We start from the raw sequence: 11,869 nt of genomic DNA, 5'->3' as shown, positions 1-11,869 counted from the left end.
AAGAACATTTAAAACAAAAAAAAGAGTGACATAAGACCAGCTTTTAACCACTAAAGTTTACACCACTCTTTACCCTTTTGGGATTGCTAAGTGTAGTAGTTACAGTTCTGTTTCAGATCTTTGTAACTTACATTTTCCTACTTTCTTTTTTCACTTTCACCTCAAGAGAGTGTGGTATCGATAATAAACAATATATATATATATATATATATATAATAAATGTTTGAAAAAAAAAAGGTAAATTAACAATATAACAAGAGTTACTAGCAACTGTTTTGTTATGCTATATATATTGCACTGTGTGTGGTCCAGCACACAACTACAACTACAACTACAACTACAGAGGGTACAAAAATAAAGACAGACCCCACTCCCATAAATTAGTTCATCTGTCCTTTATGTATGCATTATGTATAGTTGTAACTAGAGTATGGTATTGATGATGACAATAATCTTGAGGAGATCTTCCTTACAGATCTTTTTCTTTTTTGTTGATGGTATGGTTTGGCTATACAGCTAGATGACTTTTTCTTCCTTCTATATGCTCTACTCAACTTTCCTGCATCAATGAAAAAATAAAATGCCAAACATTACCAAGAATCAATATTCAACTAGAAATTGTGCAAATTACGTAAAAATGGAGCAGCATGATCAAAGAAATGCAACATTGATAGTCTCTTACCCAAGCTAAAGTCAACGCCCAACATGCTGATCATGGTCACCCCTATCACCTACATTTCAATGGCTTCTTGCCCAGAAGAAAACCTTGTAAACAACAATACTAATTTGAATTAACTTCACTCACTCTAGTCAGAGAGAGAGAGAAAGAGAGCAGCAGCAGAAGCGGTAGTACCTTGGCATTTGGAAAGAACATGATAACAGAGAAGCCATATTGAGGGTGGAAGTGGCGGGCAGCATTGGGATGTTGTTAGATGATGTAGTTGTTACTAAGGTGCTATCATCGGCTTCTGGTGAAGCAGTGAAGATAGAATAGTGTTCACCGGCTGATTTTGTAGGAGAAGCAAAGAGGTTATCAGGGAGGATGTGCTCTAAACTGCACCCATTTCAAACACAAAGTTTGAAAATTATTAAAAAAAATAAAAAATAAAAAACTACAATTGAAAACCTAATGCAAAACTATCCAAAGAAAAGCAACCTGCAGAATATAACCCAAACAGTATAGAGCTGAATCTGAAATTGATGTTTTATTTATACCTTTCATGGAGATTAGCATCTTCAAGGTTGGAGCATTGCTCCTTGCTGTTGCCACTGTCATGGGCATTGCTGTTATTACAAGCTTCTTTTGCGTCTTGCTGTTGATGTTGCTCCTGCTGTTCAGTGGCAACAGTTAGAGAATTGGATGCAGCTGGGCTACTATAATTCTCTGGGGAAAAAGAAAAAAAAAAACACGAGAGAGAGAGAGAGTGAGTTATAAACTACCTAAAAGCATTGATTAAAAAAAAATGAAAATGCATGAAAATTGATGACTGTTGATAATGATTCTTATTAGTTAACCTTCTGAGGCTTCCTGATTAACACCATCAGATCGAAACGCTAGACTCTGATTAATATGGAGGTGAGCAGGAGAGGCAATGGGAACGTTAGGCACCATGTTCGTCTGGAATTGATGACTCTGATGATGATTCTTCAAGTCCATAAGTTGCAAATTCATAAGTCTTCTTTCGTGGAGCTCAATAGCTTGCTGCAATTCAGCCTGTTCCTCTAATTTCCTTCTCAACATTATCTCTGGAGTATTGTAAAACATACTTGGTCCTGTATAAAGTAAGAATGGGAGCTTGAATACACAGAGTTGCATAATAAATGGGGAAAAAAGCAAGCATGCTTGTATGATTACCAATGGGGAGATCGTAGGGCTCTCCAGAGTCAATCCCAGACGGACTTAAACACGATGAAAATTCTCCTCTCTCCAACTGATGGTGCTGTTGCTTCCTAACAATCATTCAATCAACAATGCAAACTCAACAAATGAAAGTAAGCAATACAAACAGAAACTAAAGAAAGAATTAGAGCAATTGTCTCTACTTGTCAAGGATTTTTCCCTTCTCCTTGTACGGCTTAACGAGCACACGTGAATCACAAACGAAATGAGGGTTCCCTTTGGCCAAAATGATCTTCACAGTCTCCGGGTAAATGAATGTAACGAACCCAAACATTCGCTTCTGCTGGTATGGAATCCTCACATCTTGCACTGGTCCAAACTTGCTTCAAATCAATAAACAAAACTATCTTAAGCAAAATGCTCAATTTGAATTTCAAATATCGAAAGATTCAAACAACCATGAATCAATTACCTAAAGTAATTGGCAACATCCTCTTCCTTAAATGTACTATCAGCTGGAAATGTCAAATAAATCTGCCTAGAACAAGAATTCGCATTTCCTCCGAATCCTATAGCTGAAAAATCATTCCTTTCCGGTCGGCAGCGACCAAACTTGAGATATTCATCCCCAATCATCAATGTCGCTGCCGCAGATCTACATTGCAACACAATGGCATAAAGATGACACCAGAAATAAATCCAAATCCAAAAATCCAGAACCTAAGCAGATATTTAACAAACAAATTGCTTGGTTCCACATATAAAAATGTCTCCTTTATTAATACATGCAGAACAATGCCATCAAAAAAAACACTCAAAAAACATTACCACACCAAATACCTACAATTAAAACATACTCAAAATCAGTAAATTAATGTACCTTGGTGAGTTATTCATAATGTTCATGCATTTGTCATAAGGGAAAGAACCTCCAGACATAAACTGTGAAGCCGCAGCAAATCTGTGCTGCTGAATTGCCTTCATTGTCAATAACTCATCAAACCCATCAAACTTGCTCGGCGAACCAACAATGGCAGGTGAAGAATCAGTAGAATCTGAAAACCCAGTATGTAAAAACTTGCAATTGTTGCCATTCTTGCAAAAACCCCTAGCAAAATACATACAGGGTCTCCACCCAAAACCAGATCCTCCATCTTCAGACCCACTAAGAAACATATCACTCACTGAACAACTCCTCCTATGGTGGTGCTGGTGGTTGTTACCGCAATTAGCAGAATCAACGGTGTTCGCATAAGGGAAGAGAATCGAATCGCTCCGACCACTCGGACTCATTATCGGATCAACAACAAAATCTAGTTGATCTCGCACTTGAATGTTGAACTCATCGTTCAAATCGCTACTATTACTGTTACTATAAAACGGTGGTAGTGAAAACGAACCAGAACCGCCATTACTGGTTCCATTGACAACAGCAGCGTAGGAGAGAGAAGAAGGAGGTCTGGGACTCATCTGATTGCTGGGGCTTCGGTGATCGGAAAACCCAGAAACAGACCACGGCGAAGAAGGCGAAGGGGGGTTGATGTGAAACCCATTGTTGGGGACGATGACTCGAGGCGAAGAATGAGGCAATTGGTGAGTGGGTCTGTTGTTGTTGGGGTTCGACATGGGGTTGTTGAAAGGCGAAGGAGAGGAAGGTGTGGAGGGTGTAGATGAAGTGTTCGATGAAATTCCCAAGTGGGTTTTGGCTTGATTGATGAGAGATATCAGGAGAGACTCTGGTCCAAAGGCTAAGCGAATCATCTCTTTCTCTCCAGGGTCTTGTATGAATATGTAACCCATGATTTTTGAGGCGTTTTCTGGATCTAAACTTTGTATCCTTGAGAAGACTATCTTTGTTGCTTCATATGAATCCATGGTGGTGAGGAGTGAGAGTGGTTTTCTACAACTCTAGAATGAGAAAAGCATAGAGAAAATGACTGGAGTGGAGTAGGGCTTTAATGCAAAACCTTCGATGAGAGAGAGTGAACAGGTGCGTGTGTGTGTGTGTGTGTGTGTGTGTGTGTGTGTGTGAGAGAGAGACAGAGTGCAGCAGGGAAGTGACAGGGAGGGAAATGAATTTTTTATTATAAAACAAAATGATGAGTTAGGGAGCGTTTGGAATATGCTCAATAATTTAATGAGCAATGTTACGAATAACTTGCCTCCAATAGTTTGGATTTTATTTTACAGGTTGTTTGGTAAAAAAATTGGTCATTGTGATCGATAAGGAAATAATAAATATTTTATCTGGTTGTTCGAATGATTATTCGGTCAGTCGACTAATAAACACAAATTTTGAGCCATTTGAGGCTGATGAATTCGAGACACTAAGAATTTCTGTAATTTAATTTTGGGTCATGGTTCCAATATTTTAGCAAAATAAATATTTAATTTTGTCATTTTTAATTTTAATTTTAATTTTATAATTTAAATTATTTATTTATTTCCATTAATTAAAATTGAAGAAAAAATAATTATTTTAGTCATTGCACTCAATAAAAATTGTTATTTTAGATATTTTATATATATTTATATTGAATTTAATAATTAAAATACTATTCTACGTATGTATATAGGCCCCGTTTAAAAATAAATAATTTTAATTGATTATTTGATATTTTACGAATATGTAAAAATATAAAGAGAGTGATGTGATTGGATATTTTATTTTATTAGCTATTTTAGTCTATCACAAACACTATATTGGGAGTGTTTGGGAAAACGGTTGGGGTTTAAATAACCCATTAAAAGATAAAATAGATTAAATAGTCAACATAAAATGTCACATCTAACCGATAGCCATTTGATTTTCCCTCTCACAATTATCAAATCAACTTAAAAAACCAACTAATTTCTCAAACAGGACTATTTTAGTTAGGTTAAGCCTCTGTTTGGCAAGTTAGTTTTCAGGCTTTTTTGGCTATTTTAGCCACAAAAAACAAAATAGGCTATTTTAGCCATAACAAACAAAACATCACATCCAACCCATAATCATTACATTCTTCTCTCACAAAAAAAGTTAAAAAAGCCAAAAAGCCAAAAAGCCCTTCCCAAACCAAACTTTTTAGCCCAGGCTAAAATAGCCAAAAAAGCCAAAAAGCCAAAAAGTCAACCCACTTCCCAAACCAAGCCTAAAACAATCAAAAGCCAAATAATCAACTAAAATAACAAATTTTTCAAACAAGACCAATACTCATCGTATTCAAAAAATAATAAGGGGTGTTTTGGCAACCAAATAAAAAGTCATCTTTTAACTTTTTACCTATTTTAAGTCGCATCACCTCTCGCATTTTTTACTCACAAAAATATAAAATAGACTAAAAAAATCAAAAAGTCAACTTTTTACCAACCTCCCAAAACACCACTAAGAGCATCTCCAACCGTTCATTTATTTTTTCACCAAATCTGAGTAAAAAATAGATTGTTTTCTCAATTTGATACGGCTTCCTCCAACGGTGAACATCAAACCTGTCGAACAAAATATATACAGAATTGAGGGAAGGGTCGACCAGCTGGTCGACCGGTAAGACTAATTTTTTTTTTTAACCTGTTTGAACCTTTCAACCTGTTTGAACCTACCTATTTAAAAGGGAACCAGTCGACCGGTTGGTCAACCGGGCGGACATCCGAATGGTTGACCGGTTGGTCTCCCCAACGGTAAAGCACAGTAAAATAGTGAAATTTGGAGCATGTTCTCACTTTGATGAATTTTTTATTTCATTCTCATTTTGATACTAATTTGCTGAAACCATTGGAGCTCAAAAAAGTGACTTTTTCACTAAATTTCAAATCTGATGCAAGATTTGATGAACCATTGGAAATGGCCTAAAAACTCAAGGTTTATTTTACCACAAAGGTCAAATCTTGAAAAAAAAATTATATTTCTTTTAATTTTTTTGGTTAAATAAGAAAATTAATTTTAAAAAATCAAATGGCATATCACAAAGTGACTTTAGTTTTTCTAAATAATTAAAAAAATTAAACCAAAGCACACTCTAAAATGTTACATTATATGATCATTATATATAATAATAATTCTGCGTGCACAAAAATAATCAAACATAGAACTCACACAGTAAAGCCCACTCCTTATATATCTTTTATTTTGTAATTTATTTAGGTACAAGTAACCTTTTCTCATTATAATAAATTTGTATTTACAATCGGATTTATTGTATATATTATGAGGCTCATCATATTCAAAAAATAATAAAATTAAAACTACATAAAAAAATCACGTTGGACGCAGACAATTTTAATAAAATATTCTAGTGCGTAGATCTATGCTCGGGGACCATTTTGGTTATGTATGTGAATAAATTTTTTTATTTTTATTAGTAAATGTGGTAAATTTTATTATTTTTAATTAGATTTATTTGATTATTTTAATTAAAAAAAGTAAGAGTTTTGTTCACTAGTCCATTATGTGATTAAACAAAATTCTTTTTTACCAAATAAGAGACCTTTTCCCACCTTAATTCTTGTCCAAAAAAAAAACATTAGTTATTGAACTCAAAATATATGAACAAAAAATTAGTAATACCTCCTTCGTAATAAGTTATATTTTATTCAAAAGAGTCTTTGAAATTTAAAATTTTTCGATTGTAAAAGACTATAATGTCATATTCACGTTATAAGATTTTATCATCAGAAATATTATAATTTTATAACTTTTACTTAAGAAAATATCAATTTATTATTTAATTTCATTTCATATTTAATCTACACTACACCAATACATCGTATTAAAGAAACATATGTGATGAAAATTCTAAAACAGTAGCATTTGTGTTTTATTATTATTCTTTGGGTAAATTCCAGTTACCTCCCGTGTAGTTTCTGACAATCATAGGGTCATCATCTGTAGTTTTGATAATTACATAAACCTTCTTTACTATTTTTGATATTGTCAAAATTTTCCCTCCCGTTAATTTAACCCAAACGGTGTTAATTTGATTGTGTAAATTACCATAATACCCTTTAAATGTAATTTAACTATATATTAAACTATCATTTTATTTATCACACTTTCTTTTTCTTTTTCTTTTTTTGTATTTCCTTGACTTTGTATTTTTTTTTCCACTATAAGTTTTTTAACTTTTATAAGTTAAAAAAAAAAAACCATTAATGAAATTAAGAAAGAATATATATCCATGTTTCTTATTTGAATTAATTTTGATATTTAATTTAATAAAAATAATTTAAATGAAAGAAACAAATATGGAGATATAGATTTTAGATGTAATAAATAGCAAATTATTTGAGTATTTTATTATTTTCAATTAATTTATTTCGTCAAGTAAAATTCTGTTTTAATTAGATGTAAGAAATGACAAATGTAGTTTATTATTCTCAAATGATTTATTTTTCTTTCATTTCCTATCATCTAATTTTAATTTATTGTAACGTGGTTATATATTTTTTCATTTTTATATTTATTTTTTAAATTTTTATTATTAAGGTGATAAATATTGACTCTTTTTTTTTTAATTCCATCAATTGGAGTCTGAAAATTTCAAAAATGTAAATTAAAATTTGATAATAATATAGGGTTGTGAAAAGATAAAAATGATAATTTTTTTACATATTTATGAGGTAACATTTGGTAATTTTTATAAGCCAATTTTTTTATTATAAATATGAAATGTTATTATGTTTATTTTTCTTAAAAAAATTTAATACACAAATATGTTTACAAAACAAAAAAAAAAATCATATTACATAAGTTGTTATGGTATTGGGTGATACTAGCTAACATTGATGAAAGATAAAAAAAAATATAAATAAAAAATAATGAAAATTCTGAAGAACAAGCATAGAGAAAAGAACAAATAATGATAATAATAATAATAATAAATTATATGCTGTTGCTATTAGCTACAGTAACACTGTCAAAAAAATGAATGATATAATAAATAATAAAAAAATGAAAGAAATAAAATAAAGAAAATGGAAAGAGAGGGATAATTTCTCAAAATATGTATTTTTCATACCCAAAAAAAAAAAAAAAAAAAAAAAACACAAATACCTATATGTATTTTTACATTTTTAATTCAAACTCTTATCTTTCAAAATAGTTGTTCATAAAATTAATGGTCTTTTTAAAAAATAAAAATCTTTTATATTTTGTTTTGTAATTTTCAAATAAAGGATTGTTAGGATAAGGTTTGATGGTGATCAATTTGTTAGCTTTTTATTTTTATTTTTTAGATAAGGTAATTTTGGTCATTCTACTATATATATGCTTGTCTTCACAATTTAAAATTTTTAAAAATATTGTATAAAATTTAATAATTTTGTTCAATATTATTAAAATAATGCATAGATCTTTATTAATTTGTTGTAAAACTTCAGGAAGGTAAGTGAAATTTATTATTTGAATATATAAAGGCAATCTTTGAATTTTTTACTCATAGTACATGATATTAATATATTATATTAAATAAATTAACAAAAGATTAATGGTGAAAGAATCTTAATAATTATTTCAAAAGTAAGAAAAATTTTTATAATTATTAAAATTATATGAGAGATTTCTATAATTATTAAAATCTTAGAGGAGGGAAGTATAATTAACCCTTACTCTTTTGATTAATTTGTCCCTATCTCTGATGAAATTGTATGCCCGGTCAGGTTCAAATCACAGCTAGGTGAATGTCTTCATCAACGAATTTCTTATCCGACAACTTGATGAAAGTATATAATTGCATGACACGCCATGCATGTAATTAACTTTTTGTTTTCTCAAACACGATGATTACATTCTCTGTAAGTAGGGAAATTTATTTTTCATTTTAAATAATATCACGTGACACTTTAATTTGATATTTATTAATTAAAATAGGAGAATAGGATGGATTTGTGAGGTAATGGACACTATGGGTGCTATACCTCTAATTAGCTCTAGAAATATTTTCCAATTATTCCGTCAAATCTCCATTCCTGAAGTCAAATCTTTTGTTTTTTACCTTCTTTAAGGTTATAAATCGAGCTGTTCACGAATAAGTTAGGTTCGGTTTAGCTCGACTCAGAAAGTAAATGAGTTGAGTTCGAGTCAACTCGTTTATCTTTATTTAAATTATATAATACATACATTATTTATACATTAAATAATATTTTTTATTTAAATAATATTAAAAAATATTGTCAATCCGAGTTCGAATCCAATTACTTATCGAGTTGAACTTGAGCTCAATAAACGAGCTTGACAAGTAAACAAACCGAGTTTGAGCTTAGCAAAACTCGACTCAGTTCGGTTCAACTCGTTTATAGCCCTAGCCTTGTTTAAACAAATAACCTCTATTTTATACTAATGCCAAATTCATTTCGTGGTTTTAATTCTTTAAATAATGTAATTAGATAGTTGGGTAAATTAGGATTAATGCAATATAGTTGGGTATATAATACAATTATATATTTTTTAATATACTACATATAACATAAATAAGTCATCTAATTACATTATATATCGAATTATACTATGGACTAATAATCTATACACATGAAGCTATCCAACAAAAAAAAATGAGTGCGAGATCTATATTCATAAGCAGCAATGATTCAAACTCCACAAAACATTACTTCCACACCCCTACTCACTTGTGATTGGTCCGAGTAAGAAAGATAAAGAAAAAAAATAATAATACAAATACATTATTGATTCACATTATTGTGGGGGGTGGTAGGAGTCTCCCCAAAAGGAGGTCCCAAATATTTTCCATTCATAAGTGTGGGCTCAACTATACATGCAAGAACAAAAATTTGAACTGCGAGCAATCATTATTATTTATTTATATATATACAATTTTTTTTGTTTGGATTCTTATGTATACATGTCGCGACCCAAACCCGCCCCTATGGATTTAGCATCGTAACCGGCCAGTAATTCGTGATTACCGAAGGCCTGCTTAACAGTAATAACAGTAGTACAGAGTACAGGGGCTTGCAGAAGCCAAAACAGTAATAAAAGATGTCCAATGAGCTGTGACAGTCTGTATGCAGAAAGACTTTTCATACATATTCACATTGAGAACAAGAGCAGTATGTACATACATCATATACAGGCATTCAGGTTAGGGATCAAATCCCTACCATAATAGTACAGTATAAGTCTATACAATCTATACAAAATAGAGACAGAAAGGTTGAAACCAAAACACCCCAAAGCAGCCTTGGCTTGGACACACTTAGAACCTCGCAGTGAGGCACGTTGGTTGGCTGGAAAAAAAGGGAGTTTAACCCAACGCTCCTAACTCCAATCCGGTGCCTGAACACCTACATATATATATAAACAGTAAGTTAAAGCCCAGTGAATAACATATGCGTAAAGAGGTTAGGAATGAATGTCCTTTCAGTATTTAAAACAGTCATTTGAACAGTATATCAGTTATTCGATCATAGCAGTCATAAGTGGTACATCCAATAGCAAACAGTACAGTAGGTCTTAACAGACCGAACAGTCAGTTGATGGCCATCATAACAGTAAACAGTAGTGGTCCCAACATAGGAACCGACAAAGATCTCTATGACATTAGCAGTACAGTACAATAACAGTAAATTGCTAAGGATGCCACGAATACAGTTCGTAAATAGGACAAGAATTCATTCAGTAAGAAATATCATTTCAGAAAGCAGTTCAGTTGATCATTCAAAAAATATTCATGATTGAATATATCTTTACAACATTGTTACTCACAGAGCACTGGGCTACAGATAGGCTAGAGCGTTCTCGGATGCCAACCCTACACAGTTACAGAATGAACACACACTAAGTTACACACGTAGGAATCAATGACTTAGTCCCTAACTTGACTCGGTGTGGTTCTACATCAATAACCTCATTAAGATGCCTTAAACTAGGCCTAGGAATGAATGAGGATGCAAAGATGCACTTAAAAATATTTTTCAAAATTTTCAGAAAACAGGGGTCTCACTCGAGCGTGGCTTTCTACGCTCGAACGGACATGCAGACAAAGGATCTCCGTTCAAGCGTGACTTCCTTTGTTCGAGCGGACTGTAAACTACAGTAAAAGTACTGGATGCACAAAAATCACGCTCGATCCACGCTTGAGCGTGAGACACAAGTCCTCGCTCGAGCGTGAATTCCGTCGCTCGAGCAGATTGTAAACTACAGTAAAAGTACTGGATGCACAAAAATCACGCTCGATCCACGCTTGAGCGTGAGACACAAGTCCTCGCTCGAGCGTGAATTCCCTCGCTCGAGCGGACTGTAAACACATGCAAAGTACTGGATACACGCATTTCACGCTCGAGCGTTACTTTACTCGCTCGAGCGGACTGCATGACCTCAGAGTGTACGCTCGAGCGTGAAGTTCCTCGCTCGAGCGTGGGTCCAAAATCTGAAATTTTCAAATTGAACCTCCAAGCTCAAAATCAACTTTTAAAACCTCAAATCCGATCCTTTTGGGCTAATTTTCTGGAAAACACTTTAGAACTCACAATATGACATGTTTCAAAGATCAATTTACAAAACCAAAACCCAAAGGTAGTTCAATTAAAACACAATTTCAACAAAACTCAAGAATATGATAAACATGCAACATGCAAGTGTTTAATTGAAATCAAAGCTTCAAATACTTGTTCAAATGAGTCAATTCCTTCAAAACATGTTGAATTCATGGACCAAAGCTAGAATATGGACATGCATGTGAAGGTTTCCATGAAATCAACTCCAAACTCAACAATGTAAACATGCATGTATGGATTTAAGCTCCAATTCAACATTTAAACCAATTCTTGACTTTAAAACTCTAATATTCCACAAAACGTGCAAGATACAACTTAAATACAAGTTCAAGAGGGTGATTCTCCTACCTTAGGTCCTCAATTTCAAGTATAGAAGCTCAAATAGGCAATCTCTCTTCAATTTCTTCTAGTTCTCCAGGCAATTCCTGATGAGCTAAGTTTTCTACTAACTCTCCCACTCTCTAGTCAGTTTTGCTCAAGATGAAATGAACAAAATGATGCAACACATGTAAATCAAGACTATACAATTGGTCAAGCAAAGTC

At 32.5% G+C, this 11,869-nt stretch overlaps 1 protein-coding gene across 2 annotated transcripts; it reads right to left on the bottom strand.

Moving 5' to 3' along the window:
* Window positions 1-260: 260 nt before the first annotated feature.
* On the bottom strand, window positions 261-3,979 carry LOC114312249 (zinc finger CCCH domain-containing protein 46). Of its 2 annotated transcripts, none has more exons than XR_003646789.2 (9): window positions 2,721-3,946; window positions 2,313-2,495; window positions 2,044-2,223; window positions 1,856-1,950; window positions 1,516-1,773; window positions 1,216-1,384; window positions 854-1,054; window positions 683-745; window positions 261-559 (listed from the first exon to the last, which is right to left on the bottom strand). XR_003646789.2 is itself a non-coding variant. In XM_028258456.2 (9 exons), exons 1-8 carry the CDS (start codon window positions 3,713-3,715, stop codon window positions 732-734), a joined length of 2,115 nt encoding a protein of 704 aa, XP_028114257.2. In that variant the 5' UTR covers window positions 3,716-3,979; the 3' UTR covers window positions 261-559; window positions 683-731. The 2 variants fall into 2 exon arrangements, 1 of the variants encoding a protein (XP_028114257.2); XM_028258456.2 differs by having other exon boundaries at window positions 683-765; window positions 2,721-3,979.
* Between the last annotated feature and the right edge of the window lie 7,890 nt (window positions 3,980-11,869).

The sequence above is a fragment of the Camellia sinensis genome, chromosome 12 (assembly GCF_055761805.1).
Source record: "Camellia sinensis isolate YWXY chromosome 12, ASM5576180v1, whole genome shotgun sequence".
Taxonomy (NCBI): domain Eukaryota; kingdom Viridiplantae; phylum Streptophyta; class Magnoliopsida; order Ericales; family Theaceae; genus Camellia; species Camellia sinensis.
The sequence above is the reverse complement of the archived record's forward strand: the minus strand, read 5'-3'. Positions and strand labels throughout refer to the sequence as shown.

Coding starts and splice junctions, on each gene's coding strand:
- LOC114312249 (XM_028258456.2), bottom strand. CDS start 3,715: ATGGATTCATATGAAGCAACAAAGATAGTCTTCTCAAGGATACAAAGT. Junction 1,951..2,043: donor AAGGGAAAAATCCTTGACAA/GTAGAGACAATT, acceptor AATGATTGTTAG/GAAGCAACAGCACCATCAGT. Junction 1,385..1,515: donor TAATCAGGAAGCCTCAGAAG/GTTAACTAATAA, acceptor CTTTTTCCCCAG/AGAATTATAGTAGCCCAGCT.